We start from the raw sequence: 22603 nt of genomic DNA, 5'->3' as shown, positions 1-22603 counted from the left end.
AGGTGCCTGAAGGACTTCTTCCATGACAGCTTTAACTGGGCTAGGTTCCCAGATTTCTTTTACCCTTAACTGATAAAAAAAAACTCAGCACTTCTCATATTAGAGGAATTACAGAGTGGGGGGTGGGGGGCATTGGGTTTTATTCCAAGAAGCATGTTGGAAATTTTAATTATTTTTAGACTCCATATTTATTTTATGGAAATTCCCCAATAGTATTATAACGATGCTAAAGATGGCCAAAAACAGAGTGAAAGGAATCCGTGGGAGCCAGCTGTGGCTTCTCCTGATTTTCTGGATTAACTCCCATGCCTGGACTTTGTCAAACAGCATGAGTAGCCTGGCTCCCACCAAAAGCAACCTTGTTGTTCAAGAGTAACAACAGTGCGTATTTCCTAAAATTTCCAGTACTTATATACACTTTAGTAAAATCGTTCCTAGTTGACTATACTAATTTATGTTTGAACTTTTGTTAAACTCCTTGTCCTGTGGCAAATGAAAATTACCTCCTGGATTTCCTTTTTTTAAAGATTTCATTTATTTATTCATGAGAGACACACAGAGAGGGGCAGAGACACAAGCGAGGGAGAAGCAGGCTCCACGCAGGGAGCCTGATGTGGGACTCGATCCCAGGACTCCAGGACCACGCCCCGAGCCAAAGGCAGGTGCTCAACCACGGAGTCACCCAGGCATCCCTGTTTGTAGTTTTTATGGGTTATCTGATTAGCTGGTAGCAGTCAATCTGGACAGTCTGTCCTTGAGTAGGCGGACTAGGGGCACAAAAATATCTTGAAAGTTTCTGAACTGTCTGGTAAGCCTTTGTGAGCTACCCCATGAAGCTGCGGGACAGGCTGCTTCTCTTCGCACCTCATTCTTGCACAGGGTCTGCACTACCTCCCTCAATACACCTGCTACTTTTCCGTAACTCTGTTTCCCCTACACCCTGACTTTTCACTGGATCCTCTCGCGAGTCCTAATTTAAAAGCGATCATGATCTGGGGCGCTCTGTAGCGTAGTAGTTTCTATCACAAAGACTCACAAACATTTTTCTAATATGAACTTAAGATGCGGAACAAAAATGTGCAAAATTCAAGTTTCCCTTCATTCTCGCGTTTGTCTAAGGACCAACACCAGGATTTCCACGCTGCGGCAAACAGCACGTGGTACGGAATCAACAGCGCTGCCAGATGCACTGTGTGAACTGACTTGAAAAGGCACATTTGGTACCTATTTTAACACTGACGTTTTAAACGCCACTTAAAATATTTTCAGTTGGACGATTACGCGTTGCTGTCGCTCCCGCCCCGCAGGAGACTACCACAGGGGCTGTTCCGGCGACGCTCGTCCTGGCTCGGGGCTGCGCCACATCCACGGTCCGGGCCATTTTGGAAGTTACAATCTCCTGAGATCGTCTTTTCCGTGACGCTCCAAGGCCGGGTGTGCGCGCTCGCGCGTGTGCGGGTCGACGCCAGCGGGGAACGTACCTTAACCGCGTGTCTGGCTTCAGAGCGCAGCCTCCGGGGCGTCCGGTCGGGAAGGACGCGGCTTCCGTCTCCACCGCGCCGAGGTGCGTAAGTCACCACTTTTTTTTTTTTTTTTTAAGATTCTAATTAATTATTCATGAGAGAGAGAGAGAGAGGGACAGACCCGGGCCGAGGGAGAGGCAGGCTCCCTGCGGGCCCGCCGCGGGCCTCGATCCCAGGCCCCCGGGTCCCGCCCTCCGCCGCGGGGCGGCCGCTCTGCTCACCTCCGGCCTCGGGGGCCCCTCAGCGTCCTCGCCTGAGGGAGAGGAGCGCGGGCGGCGCAGCGGCGGGGACACTCACGCGGCGCCCCGGAAGCGCCCGCCGCGGCCCGCGAACCCGCGCCCGCGCGCCCGGACCCCGGCAACCCGGAACCCCAAGGCCCCGCGAACTCTCGCGCGACGTGAGGACGCGCGCCTCCGGCCGCCGTGACGTCAGCGGTTGCCATAGCAGCATCCTCCGGGAGTGCGCGAGCGGCGGGGACCGGGACGCCGTCCTGCTGCGGGTCCCTGCCCCGAGATGAGCGCGCCGGCCGAGGGCAGGCACCTCCCTGCCGACCCCGCCCCGGGCCCGCCGGACGCGACCCCGGGCCGGGCCGAGGGGATGGCGGCCGCGGGTGAGGGCGGCGTGCAGACGGCCGCGGGGGGCGCCCCGGCCCGGAGCCCGGCTGGCGGCGGCCCGGCGCTCCGCGTTCGAGTGTTCGGGAGTCGCGGCCGCGGGGCGGGCAGAGCGGGCCCCCGAGAGCGCCTGCTGCCCGCGGAAGGCTCGGCCGCCGCCGGTGCCCAGGAGCACGGCGGTCCGCGGAGAGAGCCGCGGGGCCCCGCTGCGGAGAAAGCCCTAGAAGCCTGCGGCGCGGGGGCGTCGGGGGCGCCGGCCAAGGAGCTGCCGGCCAAGTGCGCGGCGCCGGCCGCCGCGGAGCGGGAGGGAGCAGCCGCGGGGGCGGCGGAGGACGGGCAGGCGATGCCCCAGGAGAAGGGGGCGGCGGGGACCAAGGAGGAGGCGCGGGCCAAGGCGCCGAAGGTCGGCAGCTGCATGGACTCGCTGGAGGCCATCGACCAGGAGCTGTCGAACGTCAACGCCCAGGCCGACCGGGCCTTCCTGCAGCTGGAGCGCAAGTTCGGCCGCATGCGCAGGCTCCACATGCAGCGCAGGAGCTTCATCATCCAGAACATCCCGGGCTTCTGGGTCACGGCCTTCCGCAACCACCCGCAGCTGTCGCCCATGATCAGTGGCCAGGATGAGGACATGATGAGGTACATGATCAATCTGGAGGTGGAGGAGCTCAAGCACCCCAGGGCCGGCTGCAAATTCAAGTTCATCTTCCAGGGCAACCCCTACTTCCGCAACGAGGGGCTCGTCAAAGAGTACGAGCGCCGGTCCTCGGGCCGGGTCGTGTCCCTGTCCACGCCGATCCGCTGGCACCGGGGCCAGGACCCGCAGGCTCACATCCACAGGAACCGGGAAGGAAACACCATCCCCAGTTTCTTCAACTGGTTCTCGGACCACAGCCTCCTGGAATTCGACAGGATCGCGGAGATCATCAAGGCCGAGCTGTGGCCCAACCCCCTGCAGTACTACCTGATGGGCGAGGGGCCGCGCCGGGGCATCCGGGACCCCGCGAGGCAGCCGGCCGAGAGCCCCAGGTCCTTCCGGATCCAGTCCGGCTAGTCGCGCCCCGCGCCCCCGCCCCCGCCGCCGCCCTGCTTCTCCTCGCCCCTCGGTCGCTTGTAAGGTGGACCCTCGGGTGCTCGCGTCCTCCCCCGGCCCTCGTGCCCCGCGTCCTGGTCCACGTCCCGCGTGCACGCGCCGCCCCGGCCCGGCCCGGCCCTCAGTGCAGCTGCTCGCCGGCCGCCGCGCGGCTGAGTCGGCTGAGGCGGGAATGAGGCCGCTGGCGAGCGCCCGGGGCAGCTGCGTGGCTCCTGCCGGGGTCCCGGGAGCCCCCCGCCCCCCCCCCCCCGTGGCCGCGGGCAGGTGGGCAGCGCTGTGTGCTCGGCCTGGAGCGCGGCCACGCGCGGGGGCAGCCACCGCGGGAGCCACCTCCGGAGCCGCCGCGGCCCCTGGACCCGGGCAGCCCCCCCCCCCCCCCGAGCTCGGAGGACCCGTTTGCGCTCCGAGGGGCCGTCCGGTAGCTGCATCCCCCTCCCCCCTCCCCCTCCCCTCCCCGAGCTCCGAAGTGGAGCCCCGTGGGCCAGAGCGGGCTCTGCGCTCCCCCTGCCCCCCCTGCCGTGTCGGGGAGAGGACGGGTCCCCGGGGGCCGGCCCCGGCCCTTCCCCGCTCGGCCGCCCCCGCCCCCGCCCCCGCCCCGGCCCCAGCTCCGAAAGTCTCCGGCGGAGACCTGAGGGCCACTGGCGGCGGCGCGGGACGGAGAAGGCGGAGCCGGAGCCGGGGGTGATCCGAGGCGGCCGAAGCGTGTCTCGCTCTACCCTTTTAAACACGGAAACTTGGGGGCGGGGGAGCCCCAAGAAATAGCCCGGGGCAGCGCCGTGGGGGCACCTCTGCGCCTCCCTCCTGCTGCCTCACCCCCTCCCCCGCTTCTGCCCCTAAAAACCAGGCCGCGCTGCGGAGACGCCAGGCTTCCCGGCCTGGGTCGGGGTGTGTGTCGCCTGCGACCCCGGCGGCCGCCTCCCCTCCCCCTCCCCTCCCCTCCCCCCTCCCCTCCCCCCTGGAGGCTTTGCCCGAAGCTCCCCGAGCGCTCGGGAGGCCTGGGCGGGGGGCGGGGGGGGGGGTTTGCTGCCGCCGAGGCCCGACTGCTGCGAAGTGGCCTTGGAAGGGCCCCGGGAAGCTGGAGCCCGGGGGGGGGGGGGGGGGGGGGTGAAGCTTTTCCGGGAGCCCAGGGGGACTCGGATGCTTGATGTTTAAACAGGATGCTTGGAGGACTTTTCCCGAATTCCCTTGAATTCACCAGTAGATTTTTGTACACGAAAATGCAAGTCTGGATGTTTTCTCTCTATTAGTATAGGAGTGATTTTCTCTGTGGAAAATTAGTGGTATATGCTCCTTGTTTCTCTGTTTGAGTAAAATCCTGTTCATTCCTTTCTCTTACCTTTGCTCGCTGGCAAAATTGACACTTACAGGCCTGCTTTTTGCTCGTTATTGGGAACGTGTGCAAAATACCGAACTTGTTTCCTGTGCAGTATGAAACCTGTGAACACTCGTTAATATATCGGCTTGTCCTGGTCTGTCCTCACACTTAGTTCTATTCTTAGATATATAATTTGGATGTGATCTTTGAAATTTTGCAAGTTGTTGCTGTGTCTTGTGAAATTGATCCCTAAAAACCCCCCTAACTCGTATTGCCGCGATATTTCTTGCCCTAATAGTAACGTGGTACTTGACATTTCATGTCCCTAACCAGTGTAAGTACTTGTAGAATTGCTCTGTCAAACTAAACAAGGATCGTTAAGTACTTTAGTATTCTGTGTGCTCAAAGGAAAAATAAAGTCTGTCAGTCTGCTGTATTTCTTGTTTTCACCAAAAAATAAAAATAAAGTTCTGTGTTGTCTAATAAAAGATTGGGAAATCATTAAAGTTATCAAATTATCACAGTAAACATTTGTCCTGAAGTTTCAAAAAAAAAAAAAAGCCACCAAATTTATAAGGTGATTTTTGCTTAGAAAATGGTGCACCATTTCTTGTTTTTGGTCACTTATTTAAAATATTTACAGTGGAAAACATTTTTGGCTTTTTATGTTTTAATTCCAGGTAATTAAGCTACACTGTTACATTAGTTTCAGGTCTACAATACAGTGATTCAACAATTTCTTTTTTTTTTTTTTTTTATTCAACAATTTCATACATCACCTGGTGCTCGTTTTAGCAAGTGCGCTCCTAAATCCCCATCACCCATTTAAAGTATCCCCCAGCATCCCCCACCACCTCCGGTCTGAGCCATCAGTTTGTTCTCTATAATTGACTGTTTCTTGATTGGTCTCTTCCTCCCCCTTTGTTTCTTAAATTCCACATATGAATGAAGACAGAATGGTATTTGGCTTTGACGGACCTAGTGGAAAACTATTCCTAATGCACCATCCTTGTTTACTACATTTGTGTTAACCGTGATCTTAGTCTTTCCTCAGCAGAAGATAGATTTTTGGAAGGAGTTAATCATTGTATATTTTACAAGTGCTTCTTAATTTCTTTTCCTACAAGGTGCAGTGCTTTAAAAAGAAAGAATAACAAATTGTGACTGACATAGTATCTAGAAACCTGATCCCACACATCCCAATCTCAATGACCAAGTCCTGTTTTGCTGGTCAGCAGCTGTCACATGAAGGGTTAGAAGAGTTGGGAGGGCCCTGGCTATTGCAAGATCTGTGAAAATGAGTGGTATTTGTAGCCATCTAAACAAAAAGTTTACATAAATGGCCCCAAATTATTACTAAACAGACCTGCTGACTCTTGGTGCAGTCCATTCTTGGAAGTTTCACTTGCTTAAGTATAATTTTTTCTAGGCCTGGAGAATTTTTTTTTAAGATTATATTTATTAGATTATATTTATTTATTTTTTTTTTAATTTTTATTTATTTATGATAGTCACAGAGAGAGAGAGAGAGAGAGAGGCAGAGACACAGGCAGAGGGAGAAGCAGGCTCCACGCACCGGGAGCCCGATGTGGGATTCGATCCCGAGTCTCCAGGATCGCGCCCTGAGCCAAAGGCAGGCACCAAACCGCTGCGCCACCCAGGGATCCCTAGATTATATTTTTTATATTAAGATTAGATTTATTAGATTTAAGATTATATTTATTAGAGACACACACAGAGAGACAGGGAGAAGCAGCCTCCACGCAGGGAGCCCGACATGGGGCTCGATCCCTGGTCTCCAGGATCAGGCCCTGGGCCGAAGGCGGCGCTAAACTGCTGAAACGCCAGGGCTGCCCTAGACCTGGAAAATTTTAAGTTTTAGAGAGAACTACGTTTTCATTGCAACCTCTATACCCATCTTGATCGTAAATTATACTTGTAGTGTTCATTTTACCTTTTCAATTCAGTGATTTTTTTCTCCTGCATTGTCTCTCTTATCCTTTTCTGGACATGGTCAGAAAAATGTCATTTTTATTGTTGTTGGTTTATTATCAGCTTTCACCAATAGTATTCATTTTTCCAGTAGGTTGGTGCCACTCTTTTGTTAGATTACGATGGTTTCTGTTCTGTTGAATAAAATTATACTAAATAAGACATTCTGTAGGTTTCACTTACCAGTTGGTTTACTCCTATGTCCCTGCCCCATTTCTTTTCATTGCCTTTTTTCTTCTCAATTCTAGACCCAAATTATTCCTTACGAAGACCTCCAAGTCAGTTGAGGTTCTCGCATCCTCTGATCACCAAACAAGTATCGTTTGATCTGCACAGGCCTATTGCCCTGTTAGTAGGGTCATACTTCATAATTTCCCTAGTCCCCACGTAGCAGAATCTCCTTGGGCATTCTTCCATTTCTGGGTATTAGACCAGACGATGACAAAAGTCTTGTCTAACCTTCTTTGCTCAAGGTCCCTTCTCCCCGTTACTCCTCTTGCAGCTCCTGCTTCTTTTTCTCCAGTTGACTCAAGTTTCTGTAATGTGTGTATCATAAAAACCAAAATTATCTGTATTCTTATTAAATTCCTTGTTCTACGGGATCCCTGAGTGGCTCAGCGGTTTAGCGCCTGCCTTCGGCCCACAGCGTAACCCTGAAGTCCTGAGATCGAGTCCCACATCGGGCTCCCTGCATGGAGCCTGCTTCTCCCTCTGGCTCTCTCTATCTTGCATGAATAAATAAATAAAATCTTAAAAAAAAATTCCTTGCTCTATAGAGTCACAATTTGAGCCTCGGATATCTGTTCGCATCAGAGATACCGTCTCTGGTTTGACAGTCCTAAGAAATCTGAGGGGTCAGGCACGTCCGTTTATGTTCTGTTCCTTTGACAATTCTCACACAAGTTTTACTATCCCCGTTTAAACACTTACGGAAACAGGCTCAGAGGGCAGCCCGGGGGGCTCAGCGGTTTAGCGCCTGCCTTCCGCCCAGGGCGTGACCCCAGGGTCCCCGGATCTAATCCCACATCGGGCTCCGTCCATGGGGTCTGCCTGTGTCTCTGCCTCTCTCTCTCTCTCTCTGTGTCTCATGAATAAATAAATAAAAAAAAATTTTTTTTTTAAGAAAACAGGCTCTGACAGTTGAAGTAGATGCGCCTAAGATGCAAGTCACAGAGACATGTATTTTTTAATTTCAAGCCTAGATTATCTTCCACTACTTTCATAAACATTTGTACTAAATTTGGCATAAAACAAAAACTATGTGAATAATCAGGACTCAGCTGAAGGTTATTTTTCATTCATTTATGATTGGTCTTTGAAAGGGGCACTTTTATCACTTAGTTCAGGGTTCCATACAGTCTACAGATGAAAACGCTACTGAGATTTACGTATGTGATCTTGATTGCTGCAAACATGAATGAAAATAGAAGTTTGTTGTCTTCATCAAAGGGAGTAAATGCACCAAAAGGACTTTAAATCTTATACTTACGATATTTAGTTGCTAGGAACTGTAAAGACATGTTGACATTTGTATTAGAGAATTTGAGTATTTTTAAATTGATTCAACATGGTGATTGCTTTTAATAGGCACTTAGTAATTTATTTCTTTATTTTAATCATTTTCTTAAAGATTAAAAAAATTTTTTAAACTACAATCTCCCCCGCTCAGTGTGAGGCTAAACTCACAACCAAGATCAAGAGTCTCGTGCTCTACCGACTGCGCCAGCCAGGTGCCCCAATCTCTTTGTTAAACTTTGTTAAGCTTTAGTCTTTACCAAGAAAGTGCCAAGGTCGAAGCACTAATAAAGTAAAATAAAGTGCTTTTTTTTTTTTTTTAAGACTCTGAGAACAGGTGCATGGTATGAGGACCTGTCAGGCGATCTATGTGATGCTGTAGTTGTCATTCTAAGTAATGACCTAACTTCTCTCAATAGACTCAGATATCCCTCCTCCCATTAAGTTTGGAGCAGTTTTCATTATTCCTTTTCCATTTTGGTTTCCTCAGCACCAAAGAGGGAGATTTGCTCAATATTCAAGGTGAACAGTGGAACCTGAATATGAAGGAAGAGTAGACCTGCTTACCGAGGGCGTTAGTATATGCGGCTTCCAAGAAGAGTAGAGCTCGTTATACGTTTTACTCCCATGGTTCTTGATTCTGTTTTACCCTAACAGGTAAGTTCTATGGTATAGAACTTTGCTTTAATATTTTTTACCGAATTGTGTTACTTTAGGACAGAGCCTGTTTATTTCTAATCCCTCACATGTCCTAGGCATGGTGTGACTGTTAAATTGAAATGTGGTCTTAGACTGAGAATTTGCCCCAATCTACTTCCAATGTTGGAAGACTTAGGTGTCAGTCAACTAAGGGCATGAGTTTTGGGGTGAAACTTGGGCTCATGTACAGACTCTGTTCCTTAGTAACAGTACAATTTTTAGCAAGTATGTTATTTAACCTCCGTCAATTTCAGTGTCCTTATCTGTAAGATTCTATTTTATTTTTTAAAGATTTTATTTTTCACGAGAGACAGAGAGAGGCAGAGACACAGACAGAGGGAGAAGCAGGCTCCATGCAGGGATCCCGATGCAGGACTCGATCCTGGGACCCCGGGGTCACGCCCTGAGCCGAAGACAGACACTCAACCACTGAGCCACCCAGCATCCCTATCTGTAAAAATTTTAATAATCATACACACCTCATAGGGATACTGTAGGGAATAAGGAACATGAAGTAGCCTAGTAAAGAGTTAGCACTTACCACCATTATTTCTGAGGATGATTCTAGAGACCAACAACAGACACCTTTTAAAATTTACCCTATATGAACTGGACCCAAGGATTTTCAAGGGCCGCACACTGGGTGAATTAACCCTTGAATCTATCCTAGTCTTGCACTAATCTGGAAATCAGCTCTTAAACCTTTTTCTCAAGAGCCTGAGAAGACGTAAGGGAATGTTCCTGAAACATCACATTTAAGAAAAAGCTATCCATGTGCTTCTAATACGGAGTCAAGGTTATATCCAGAGATGGTTTGACTTTCCGTTCTATGCTGGCCTGTTATATACAGCATAATCACAGAGATTTGATTTTCATTCAAACCAGTTCAACAAGTGTGTGTACACATATGTGTGTGTGTATATATGTGTATACATATATTTGCTTTAAATACACATAAAGTTGTTGGATATGAAAATTGGTGGAAGAGTACCCGATTTGAAGTTTAACAAACTCGGAAGTACAGTTGATCCTTGAATAATGTGGGAGTTAGGGCCTCCTCCCCACGCATAGTCAAAAATACATGTGTACCATGTAACTCGCCTGCCACACCTGAGGAACACCCTACTGTTGTTAACTGAAAGCTTTACTGAGAACACATATTTTGTATATGTGTTACATGCTGTATTTTTATAATATGGTAAGCTAGAAAAAAAGAAAATGTTAAAATCGTGGGAAAAATCTGCGTATAAGCAGATCCATGCAGTTCAGAGCCATGAATTTTAGGAGTCAGCTTCGGTTGAGCTGAAGTTTCTGCTACCTCAATATTCCAAAAACCAAATTCTGACAGACTGTTACTACCATTGTGACATGCAGATCTTTCCTCTGCTGGGACCAAGAGTGGCCAAAAAGTAAATCTCAAATCCCTTGCATTTATTTGCAGTTATCTTTTAGATGATGAGTTTGCTTGTATGCTAATACTAAACTAAGTCCTCTGTCCATTTACATAATTTTTCTTGCTTTCTTGCTTCATTTAACTTTATTGAAGAATATACAGCTTTTCTTCTTTGATTTCTTTTTAATTTTTAAAAAGATTTTATTTATTCATGAGAGACACAGAGAGAGACAGAGACAGAGACACAGGCAGAGGGAGAAGCAGGCTTCCTGCAGGGAGCCCGACGCGGGACTCGATCCCAGGACCCCGGGGTCATGCTCTGAGCCAAAGGCAGATACTCAACTGAGCCAGCCAGGGACCCCTCTTTTTAATTTTTATAGCGCCATTTTTGGATTTTTACTTTTCATATTCATTTAGAAATACCGGCAGTTTTTAGACACAAAAAATTTAAAAGTCTAATTATAGTCTAACAGAAAAACAACATTCATTAGAAGCACTGACTCTGCTACAAGGGTAGAAGGAAACTTGGAAATAAACTCTAACCTTGTCTTTTGACAAGATGGAAGAAACTGAGGTCAGATTAGTAGGTGGTAACTTGTTCGGATTCCTTTGGTGAGTACTGGTAAAAGCAGGATGAGAAGTTCTGAATTGAGTCGTTTTTTCTTTTTTTTTCACTCAGTGACCAAAAAAGTACAACTAACTTATTTTGGGCTTCTCATTTTTCCTATTAACAGTAGCAGTTTATAAGCATTTAGATACATTATTCTTTGCCATTGACAAAATAAATCCACATAAGGAAAAATAGCTTTATTTTTAAAGAAATTAAATATCTCTTTGTATACATGAGACATCATCTTCGATTTAGCCCTAAGCTGACTATGTGTTACCATATTCCAGGAAGAGTCTGGAAAGCAATTTCAAGTACATTACCATATACTTAGTAGGTATCAAACAGAGCTACTGACATTGAGGAAAAAATTTCAGTAACTATCTGCCCACCCTGAGATACTCATTCTCACAATACATTTGGGATTATATGAGCATTTAAAAATTTAATGAAATAATTTATCTTTTCATTGCATGTGTCAATATGTGAAGTTCTCCGCTACAATCCAGGTGAAATAATGATAGTGACTGTTGTGTTTTCTGACACTGTCCTGATGGACAGAGTGAAATCATAAACAGTGTGAACAGTGGCCAAGAATTTACTGTAAACATCTGGCTTCTGACATCTTGCCACAAGTAGCTACTCAGTCCTACATAAAGCACGTGGAACACAATAATCCTGGATTGTAGTATAACTATAAAACCTCCGAAAGTGTTTTTATCAACCTTTTCCTCATTATTATCTCCTCCCAGTGGAAAATTAAATTCAACCAAATTAAATGTAATTAATACATTTGTATTTCTCCCTAATGAGAGAAATTAATACCAAAGAACAAGATTTACTGGGCAGGGTGGAGCTTTGGAGGGCCACAATTCATTACAGTATCTGATATTTTTTTCACCCCAAGAACCAATTTTTGTACCATTGAGAATATATGCCTTAAAAAGTGAATGAAAATTAATTATACTGCCTTTAACACTAGTAGGGGGAAAATCCTTAGGAGTACCATTAAAGGTTGAAATAATTGGCTTCTCATCTCATTTCTGTCCCATACTGGCTGTGTGTCTCACAAGAAATCCTCTTTATCTTCTTGTTTCGGAAAACATAAAAATAGCATAAAACCTGATAACTTGGAAATATCATTTATTCTCACTAGACTCAGTGTTCTTGGTGTTAAGTGGAAGGAACAGATATAGATCAGTTATTCTCAATTATGGCTGCATTTTCCTGGGGCAGGTAAATGTCTGTGCTCATCTCTATTTCCAGACCAATTAAACCAATCTCTGGAGGTTATGGTGTAGCTAGTGATTCTTGAACCTTAGTATATGATTCACACTAATATTAAACACAGGTTGCTGGGCTGCATCGCCAGAGTTTCTGATTATGCAGGTCTTGGGTGGGGCCCGCAAATTTGAATTTTACCAGGTTCTCAGGTGATGCTGTGCTAATAGCTTGGGGACCACACTTTGAGGACCACTGGTCTAGCATATGTGTAAATGTGTGTGTGTGTGTGTGTGTGTGAATATGTATGTATATATCCTCCCAGGTGAGTCCTAATCTCAGAACTATTGGTGTAGAAAATATTAATAAGGTTCTTTTCAGTTCTAGGATACTGAGATTTCAGTATAATGAGAGTTGCTGGGCATCAAGATGTTCTATACAGAAAGGAGACCTATGGAAAAACATTATCGATTTCTTGGTCAATTATCATTCAGAATATGTTCCTATAAAGCATTTTACAGTATTTTTTGAAAAGTAACATTTTACAGTACATTTGCTGCATATATGATTCTTCATTTTTCAGTAAAGATAGTCTATTTGGTTTTCAGTGTCTCATTATTTGATAGAATCAACGGAGGCTTTGGATAGTAGCCAGCTGTTTTTGAATTGCTTGAAGAGAACCTTGAGAATTTGTAGTCCAGGGGTAATTCTGGAAAAAAAAATTTTTTTATTATTCTGCAAGTCTTAAAAGGCTGTTTATAAACATATCAAAATTTGAGTCATTGATAATAAAAACTTTACTTTTAGAGTTTAACAATTTCAGTATTTCTTTTGTCGCTTGGATAGGTTGCACGTAAGATGAAGAGTATAAATGTTTTTCTCTATAAAATTTACAATAATATTTAAGTCAAAATATATTTAGATGTTTTATAAATCATCTTCAGAGATCTAACTGGTGAGTTTAATTTTAACATTCTCTGTACAAAAGTTAACACATAAAATAAGAATGCTCATCTGATTTTTTTTTTTTAATTTATAAGTCTCTCAGGCTCTACTCAGAGCATCATGTAACTGATAAATGAGAACTAATAATCTTCATGGCCCGAAGCTGTAAGAGAGTTACTAAGAATAATTTTTGGATACTTAGATAAATAAGTATTTTAATATACATAATGTGGAAGCTTTCTCCATATGAGAAGCAACACACACACACACACACACACGCATGTGCACACAGCCACAAGGAAACTGGGAGAGAGAACATAAAACACATACTTTATTGATGGCGAGGAACTGTGACAACTTTATCTAAGTTTCTCAAAAGCTAGCCTTCAGGTATCTTCTTCCTACATGTCTTCAAACACTGTCATATGTGTCATGTTACGATACTCATTTCATATGCAGATACTGGGCAATAATCCTTATTTCAAAAATTTCATAAGTCCTGAGTACTTTGAAAATGACACTAGCATAAAGATTATTCTGTATTTTAAATGCCAGTGAGAATCCTCAAGCTCAAGGAGTTAATCCTGGGGAAAAAAACCAGTGCTGAGATCGGGAACAAGGAATACTGCCTTTCTGATGCCGGAGAAACCTAAGATGCTGTAAACAGAAAAACGTTGAATATTAGAGAATTTCATTGGTCTCGATTGCTCACTTGGCCGTGGTATGTTTTGAGCCACACATTAAAAAGGCATTGGAAAGGCAATTGCTAATACTGAGTTTCTAAAATTATATATCTGAGCTCTTGGATTTCTGATAAGCCACGAAGACAATACAGGCTAAGAGGCCAACCAGCCATCTGTTTGTCTTTCCTACAATTTGCTGAAGTGAATGTTTAGGTCTCTGCGTAACTGTTATTATAAGGTTAAAAACGGTTACATCATCACAGTGCTTGTAAACCAATCATTACTGTAATGTATATAAGTACAAACTTATAAAATCTGTAAAAATGAGTATTTGTATTTAACTGTCAATGAGATAACCCACTCTAGGGAGGCATCTATTTAGAAAGAAACATTTCATGAATGCAAAAAGGTTTTCAGAGGCAAAGAGGCAGTATTTGTTTATTTTTCACCTCTTATCTCATTTAAAGCAAACATCTGATTTTCTCTTCCAGGTAGCAGAAAAGACCCATTACTGTTAAGAAATATGGGCATTTTATGACCAGGTGAGAGCAGATGACTCTTCTGTCAAAACGAGGCTCTGCACGCTGGGGATTCAACAGGAGGGAAAGAGTGGCACCTCGGTTTTAGGAAAGTCATTTCTGGTGCTATTTGGAAGAAAAGAGACAGGCAGACAAAACCCGAATTTTTATTTACCACAATATTCTATTAAACCCTGTGTATTAAATACACTCTAATATCAACAATATTATCTACCAATTAAATTAATTGAGCCAAAATGAACAAATATTCTTGAACAGTAAGTTCTATGTAAAATATATGAGAAACAGAACAACTCTTGGAACTTTTTTTAAAAGAGATATTAGCAGGATAACATGTCTATAAAGATTCCATTCTGTCGTCAACAGGTGAGGCCACGGCCATCGTGTTTGGCTTCAGCCGTCTTCCTCCCGGAGAGGGGAGGTTCGGCACCCAGGAGCAGCGGCCCTACTGTTACTGCAGTGACCCATCTCTCCTCTCTGAGAACGTGAACACGGCAGGGCGCTAATTAGAGACCAACACCTGCCTCTGCCCTGGGCAGCAAAATCAACAAGCGAGTATGGCAGGGCCTCCCTCTCCTTCTTTCCCCACAAAAAATCGGTACCTGTTTAGCTCTGTCTGACTACCGTTAAGGCCTCCTTGTTTTTTTTTTTTTTCCTTCTTACTATTTTCTCCTGAGAAAAGTCAGAAAGACAAAAGCTCAGCGCCAAGGTCTTTTCCAGGAGGCCGAGGAAGAAAGCTTTTGGGAAATGAAGATGGAAGGTGCACTAATGTTATTACTGCTTCTTTATGGGAAAGTGATTACCCCAGAAGATGGAGGGGGTTATTTTCCAGTTCTTCAGAGAAATATTTAAATCCTGGAATAATGAAGATGCACTTTACTTTGACTTTCTTACTGTTTCATAACCGCATCCCATTGGACCAGGGTTGATCCACGTACTATACAGTAATTCACTGCCTTCCATTATCACATTACTTTATTCTCTCTATAAATTTGAATCAATTTGAAATAAAGGAAGAGTAAGATATAAAAATTAAAAATAATAGGTTTAATTCTGGGCTAGCCCCTGTTTTCAAATTACAAGTTCCATTTCTTTGACAGGAAAATTGTTTGTAAAAGGAAGACATATTTAGGTGATCTTTCTTTAATTTTATGTGTACAAGCATGGAACAAAGTGAAATTAAACTATTCTTTTGAAATGAACGAGGAGATCTTATTTTAATGAGCAGGATATACTTTCATCCCGGGTTTGTTGCTGGCATAGGGAGTGGCCTTGTGGGAAGGGTACATGTACTTCAGGGTCGTCATTATCATCACGCCACCACCACGACCCTATCCATAACTCAGATGAACATCTTGCTTTACTTTCTTGCACATCCATCTCGTGAGGGAGGAAACGCAGCTTGGTGTATTATTCCTGACTTAAGAAAAGAATCCAAGGTTCAAAAAACCTAAGTAGACCTCCGCTTAGGACCTGGAGCTAGGACAGCTAGCAAAGCCGAATAAATACAAGCATCAGGGTGAAGCCCCTGGAGAGGCCGCCAGGACCCGGGGCCTGGGCCACCCGTGCCAGGCCTCTGCCGCGGGGGGACGGCTGCTGGACTCTGCTGGCTTCTCCTCAGGAGTGTTGCTAAGGTCTGGGGCGGAACTGCAGGAAATTAATAAGCAAGTAAAAGCACAAACCTCTGCAAGCACAGCGGGCTTTTCAGCAGTCTCTTCTTTTTAAGAAAACGGAGGGATGAAGCTCTGACCTTAATCAGGGGCCCTATGAAGACCTCAGACTCTCAGATCTATTTCTGAAAACTGAATTTACTGTCAGGAAGTCGTTCTCTTTCATGCTAGTAATGGATTCCTTCCTTTATGTCTACTTTGCTTCACTCAATACAGCAAACTCTTTCTTTTAGTTATCACTAACATGGCATCACCTCTTGCCACCTTTTGATATTCAAACTGCCCGTGTCCTGATAGTTCAGAGAGGTCTTTTCTGAACAGCTCAGAGTTGGGTTCCGTCATTTCATTTTTGCCATCTATACTTATTGTAATTACTCAGCTTTAAATCTGGCATCTCACTGAATACTCTCCATTTGTCTTGTTTTTCATAGTCTTTTCTTCCCATTGTGGTTTTCTTTTAGATTTTAACATTATTTTACATAATTAGCCCAGTATGTATCTCATCACGGTTTCTTTGGTAGTTACCCTAGAGATTGCAACATGCATTTTTGACTTAATATCTAACTGTATAATAAAAGGATTGACATCATTAAAATTTTTTTGAAATTTAAATTCAACTTAATTAACAGATACCATATTATTAGTAATTTGAGTCCCAGAATGATGTTATCTTCATTTAAAGAGAATATTCTTTTTTTAAAAAATTTTTTTTTTAATTTTTATTTATTTATGATAGTCAAAGAGAGAGAGAGAGAGAGAGAGAGAGAGGCAGAGAGAGAAGCAGGCTCCATGCACCGGGAGCCCGACGTGGGATTCGATCCCGGGTCTCCAGGATCGCGCCCTGGGCCAAAGGCAGGCGCCAAACCGCTGTGCCACCCAGGGATCCCTAAAGAGAATATTCTCAATCTAGTTTTAGGGATTTAGCTGACCTAACACTGAGCTTTAGTTATCCTTAAGGTAAATTCAGGGTCGCAACACAGATGAAGAGAGTCCATCAGGCCCACCGGTCCTCAGGCAGATCCCACCCTCCTCTTCCCGTGTCTGGAGGCTCAGGAAGCTAATGCAAGTCCCACGCACTTGCTCCGGGACCCTCCCTAGGATTAGCAGACACTAAGGGAAAAGCAGCTCCCAAAGTCGGGTTCACCTTACTTGGCCTCTTTTGCATCCTATCCTGGTAATTTTTCCTTTTATCCTAGGACTCCAAGCAGACTTAAAAAAAAAAAAGGAGGCCCAGCTTTTGTAGTCTGTAGTTGGCTCCGGGAGACAGGCAGGTCCTAACTACCCAGGCTGCCGTGACCTAGGTGTATCTCAAGAAAAACAAATGCCATGGGAAGATTTTCTTGTTTGAGGCAAGAATTCTAGCGTTTACATCATTGCTGTGTAACAGCGAAAGTTCCTAAGTGTCTTCCTGCTTACCTGCTATTGCTTCAATACTTGGAATTGCGATCGTGCTGTAAGTACTGATTCTCTTACAAGACCAGGTGTGGACCAATGAGTCTTCTGTGTTTTCCAGTCCCGGCACTGAATCAATAAAAAAGGAGCCCCACTTCTTAGATAATGTATTTAGAGGCTTTGCCTTTGGTCCCTGAAACAAGAGAGCAGAACAATGAAAACTATCATTAATTTCCAGCGTTACCAGTTTTTCCCTCGTTAAGTTAATCAAAATAGAAAAACTGTAGGAATTTCAGACCCTATACTCTACAGAAAGGAAGACAGAGCTAGAGGTTCTTTCCTCCCCGGTAGAAGGATCCTTCCCCGGGGGCACCTGGGTGGCTCGGGGTGAAGCATCTGACTCTGGGGTTGGGCTCAGGTCATGGTCTCAAGGTCTGAGATCGAGCCCCGTGGGGCTCTGCTTCAGGTCCTCTCTCTCCTCCCTCTGCCCCTTCCCCCAGCTGCTGCTCTCTCCCTACAAAAAAAGAAAAAATAGAAAAAAGAAAAAAGAAGTATCCTGCCCAGTTTTGTTTGGGGCCTTCTCACCCTCCGGGTCTGGCCTCGCTGCCATCTGGACGCCGTCCCCGACCTCCCGCCCCGTCGGATCAGCTCCTCCCCGTCTCCGCGGCTTGCCCCTGACCTACTGCTCGGCTCGTTATCTTTATCGTACCGTGGACTTTTCATTTTTCTAAGAAACATTTTATTTATCGAGGGGGAGAGCGAGAGAGAAAACACGAGCGGGGAGGGCCGGGCCGAGGCCGGAGCCACAGGCAGCTGCTCGGCCGGCGGCCTCCAGGCGCCCCAACGTCTCCCCTTCGACAGACCAGGGGCTGCGGGGGGTCGGGCCTTGTCACTGCTCTGCGGGGCCGCGTGGGGCAGCGGCGTCGCCCGCGCCTTCCTGGGCCTTGGCGCCGGGGCCGCTGCCGGGAGGGGTCGGGCCGTGGGGGCTGCGTCGAGGCCCTTGACGTGCCGCGTGAGTCCGGGCTGAGGGTCCACGCGGGCCCCGCCGGCACCGCCCGCCTCGGGCCGCCCCGACCGCGGTGCCGAGACTTCCCAGGGGCGTATCCACACCGGGGCGGACCCACCCGGCTAACACGTCCAGGTGCCCTGAACAAAGATATTTACTACGGATACAGAGTCATCACTTTTGGTGCTTATTGTTGCTCATTTGGATCTGAACTTGAGAGATTCTTCCCCACCCTAAGGCCACAAAATATCCGCATGATTTTCTTCGATTAATTTTAGAGACACATTTCTTATATTCAGGTCTATAATCCATTTAGAATTCATATAAGGGGGAAAAGGGACTCATTTTTCTCCATATATCGCAACTACTTAGCGCCACTTACTAGACTACCTTTTCCGGCTGATTGATGATCCTCCATCAGCACCACACTCACACGGTGACCTGCGATGTGACACAGGCTCCTACGTCTCGGTTCTTTTTCCTCCCCGCATTGACCTTTGTATCTATTTTGTTATTAGTACTGTACTAAGAAATTACTGTAGCTTCCTAACATGGTTAGTTATCTAATAGGGTGAGATTCCTCCCCTTTATTACCCTTTTTTACAAGATTACCTTAGCTATTTGTGGGCTTTCAGGTTTTGCCTAAACACAAGATCAATTTGCAAAGGTCCAACAAAATCTTCTGGGATTCTAACATTACGTTGCCTTATAAATAAATCTGAGGAAAATAGGTATCAGTATTATCTTAAAATATGGTCTATCTCTCCATTTTTCCATTTGTATTTAGAATCTTTTAATTAAGGTATATTTGACATATTAGTTTTAGGTGCAGAACAACATAATTTGATATTTCTACATATTGCAAAATGATCACAGTGAGTCTAGTTAACATCTGCCATTATATAAAAATTATAATTTTTTTCTTATGGTTGGAACTTTAAAAATCTACTCTCCTAGCAGCGCTCAATTATGAAGTATAGTATTATTAACTATAGTTACCATTAAGTTGCCAAGACTCATTTATTTTATAACTGGAGATTTGTACTTTTGATTCCTTTTACCCGTTCAGAATCTGTAATAGAGACCTAAAAACTTCTCTGTCAAGGTCTCATGAGATGTATTAAATTAATTCCTAGACGGTGATACAGTGATTTATTTTCTTTGCTTTTGTAAATGATTTATTTCTCATCACATTTTTAAGTGCTTACCGGTGGCACAGAGAAAAGCTATTGTTTTTCTTTTTAAGAGGGAGACAGGGTAAGCAGGGAGGGGCAGGGGGAGAGGGAGACTGAAGCACCTCCACACCGAGGTGGGGACCTGACGCCGGGCTCCACCTCACGACCCTGAGGTCATGACCTCAGCTGAAATCAGGAGTCGGACACCCACCTGACTGAGCCCCCAGGCGCCCCAACTATTGATTTCTGATTGCTGATGTGAACCCAGCATTTTCAGAGCTCTCCTCTTCATCCTAATTGTTGATTCCCTCTGGTGGTCTATGCTAATTACCATATGACTCTGAAATAACCACATCTGGCGTTTTCTAACCCTGATTCCATAGTTCTTTTTCTTGTGGTGTCGGTCATTTCTGTGTTACACAATATAATTAATAACAGATCCCTTTGTCTAGCTCAGAACTTTAAAGAGCATGTGTTTCCATTAAGTATGGCTTTTTCCCCATTAAATTTTTCCATTACAGATTATGTCCTCACTGGGTTTTATTGGGTAGCCTTTCTCTAATAAAAGGCTGGCCCTTTCTTGTGTGCTGAGAATTCTCATCATTAAAATGAATTATTTTGGCACCTAAATTTCATAATGTGTTATTCTAAAAAGGTAAAGAATACATTGTTATTTGTTTTGATTTAAAATGAAGAAACAGATGAGAACAGTGATGAAGGAAGCGACAGAGGAGAGCTCCTTTTGGAGGCTAATCTTATGAAATTTAAGTCTGTCCAAGTAATTACAAGATTAATGAAGTGACTTTTGATTTATTTCCCCAAACAAAGATCAATAAAAACAAATTAGTCTTTCTTAGTCTCCTTAACTAGGTTTACTTTAATCATTAAAACGGGCCATTTCTGCTTATCTGTCATGCTCCAGTAAAGTTGAGTGGATAATCAACAGACGCAGGAGGATTTTAGAAAACAATCTCTTATATAAGCCTTTCAAGTACCATTTGAGATGTTCTCTGCCCTTATCTTGAGCTTCCTGTCACAAACGAAGGGAAGTGGAAAGTAATCTTTACATTCCAGATGGTTTTACGCAGGGTGAAATTACTGGAAATATCTGAAAAATTGAATTCAAGCCTAAGTGAGACAAAATGCTAATCTCTACAGAATGTAGTAAATGTAAATGTTTTTGTTCAATGAGTACATTAATCCTGAAGTGATCTAGTTGATCTGTTTTCAAATTATACCGTTAAAAGTTCACTTTAGCTGAATACAGCCAACCAGAAACAGCAGGAAAGAATCTGAATTCTCAGGACATGCGGTGCCTACACCAAGCTTTGATGCGCTGAGAAGCGTCCGGGTGGAGGAAAGCAGACGAGCTTAACCACGAGAGCAGGCTGGTGAGAGAATTTGTGGTCCTAGTTTGTGTTACGAGATTAAAAAAAAAAAAAAAAAAACCCTCACCCAATTGTTTTAAACTTTTTAAGCTGCCTTTAAATATAAACAGAAAGGTGTCTCCTAGAGGCTTCCCCTCCATCTAGAGAAAACTAGGTTGGCCTGTGGCCCCTGCTGAGGACGCGCCCATCGATACAAACACGCGAGACACGGTGGTGACACGGTGGCGGGCAGCGGGGTGGCCCTGGAGTCAAGTGGCTTGGGGAGGTTTTGCTTTTTCAACGTGAAGTGTCGGCCCAAAGCTAGGAATCCGGCGGCAAAGCACCTGCCCCAGACCCTGCAGGCCAGGGGAGTCCATCTCCCACAACTCTGCTTAACACTACGAGCTGGAGAAGAGTTCAGGGCTAAACCGGAACCTTCTCGGGGCTTTACTCTGATCCTGTCACTCGGCCAACCCCTCCCTCTCCTTGCTTCCTCACCCACGTTCAGTGCAGCAGGGCGGGCTGGGGAGGCAGAGCTTGATGGAGGGGAACAGTACTTCGAGCTTCTTAGGAAATAGCATTTTCCAGCTGTGGACTGACCAGGTCCTTTTCGATCATGTCGAAAAACCAGTTATGAACCCTGTTCGTGGGCTTGGGGCTACTTAACAGGAGGAAAGGGATCCGTGGGGGAGGGCTACTGAACAAACCCAATCTCCTAACTTCTCTTTAGTGAAAACCTTCTCCAAGGTCGCTCAGGGTAGAGGCCTACCAGATGTTTTATTTATTTATTTATTTATTTTTTTCCTACCAGATGTTTTAAAGACGGGCAGCCCGGGGGGCTCAGCGGTTCAGCTCCGCCGTCGGCCCAGGGTCCTGGGATCGAGTCCCGCGTCGGGCTCCCTGCGTGGAGGCTGCTTCTCCCTCTGCCCGTGTCTCTGCCTCTCTCTCTGCCCTTCCCCCCACCCCTGCCCCGTGTCTCTCACAAATAAATAAATTAAATCTTTAAAAAAAAAAAAAAAAGACTGTTTTAAAGGTCTTAAGTCAAATAGTCCAAAGAACTTCCAACATCACAATGAAGGCTAAATCCTACTCAATGGAAACCACATAAAAACCTGAATCCCTTATTCTAACATTTTATTGGGTTTACTTATAGTTTTTATTTTTTAATAGATTTTAGGTTTACAGATAAATAGAGCAGATAGTACAGAGAGTTCTCCTACATCTGTCTGCCTCCCCTTCTCCGCACTGTCTCTCCTATTAATAACATTTCGCATTAATTGATGTGGCACATTTGTTGCTCACTAATTAACCATTCTTAAAACCTTATTATTAGTGAAAGTCTGTAGTTTACATCAGGGCTAACACTTTATGTTGCATAGTTCTCTGGGCTCTGACAAATGCATAATGTCATGTTCCCACCATTACAATGTCATACAGAGGAGTTTTACCATCATAAAAATCCCCAACGCTCCATGTAATCACCTCCCTTCCTCCTCCTGAACCCCTGGTCCCACTGGTCTTTTTACTTTCTTGTAGTTTTACCTTTTCTAGAAAGTCATGTAGCTGCAATCACACAATACACAGCCTTTTTGGATTGCCTTCTTTCACTCAGTACTATGCACTTTAGGGTCCTCCACGTCTTGTGTGGTTTAATGGCTCATTTCTTTATTTTTTCTTTTTTGAGTTTTCCTTCTTTACAACTGTTCCACTGGGGTGAATTTAGACAAATGCATATTATTTTCTGATCTTCCTTCTTTTCTAATTTTTTGCTTTTATATACTATTCTCCCTTTCTAGATTTATGACATATTTTACTTTTCTTTACCTCAAGTCTTCACCCAGATTTTATTCTTGGAGCAAT

General features: G+C 45.2%; 2 protein-coding genes and 1 long non-coding RNA gene across 4 annotated transcripts in view; 2 read left to right on the top strand and 1 right to left on the bottom strand.

Annotated features, from left to right (window-relative positions):
- Nucleotides 1-1148: 1148 nt before the first annotated feature.
- On the top strand, nt 1149-15335 carry LOC112925194 (uncharacterized). The gene is made up of 4 exons (XR_003236038.2): nt 1149-1564; nt 8537-8703; nt 14086-14136; nt 14500-15335. It is a non-coding gene; the product is annotated as an uncharacterized lncRNA (long non-coding RNA).
- Nucleotides 1930-3197, top strand: TSPYL4 (TSPY like 4). Its single transcript, XM_072739419.1, has one exon. The coding sequence runs from the start codon at nt 2037-2039 to the stop codon at nt 3183-3185; it is 1149 nt and encodes a 382-aa protein (XP_072595520.1). The 5' UTR covers nt 1930-2036; the 3' UTR covers nt 3186-3197.
- Nucleotides 10931-22603, bottom strand: part of NT5DC1 (5'-nucleotidase domain containing 1) — a 112352-nt gene continuing 100679 nt past the window's right edge. For both annotated transcript variants that reach the window (XM_072739399.1, XM_072739407.1), the window contains exons 11-12: nt 17220-17388; nt 10931-12675 (exon numbers count right to left, since the gene is read on the bottom strand). In XM_072739399.1, the coding sequence (XP_072595500.1) occupies nt 12560-12675; nt 17220-17388 (285 nt within the window). In that variant the 3' untranslated portion in view covers nt 10931-12559. The remainder of the gene's footprint in view (nt 12676-17219; nt 17389-22603) is intronic.

The sequence above is a fragment of the Vulpes vulpes genome, chromosome 1, assembly GCF_048418805.1.
Source record: "Vulpes vulpes isolate BD-2025 chromosome 1, VulVul3, whole genome shotgun sequence".
NCBI lineage: Eukaryota > Metazoa > Chordata > Mammalia > Carnivora > Canidae > Vulpes > Vulpes vulpes.
This window is presented reverse-complemented; position numbering and strand designations above follow the sequence as displayed.

Excerpts from the sequence above, each read along its gene's own strand:
- TSPYL4 (XM_072739419.1), top strand. The coding sequence starts at position 2,037 with ATGAGCGCGCCGGCCGAGGGCAGGCACCTCCCTGCCGACCCCGCCCCG.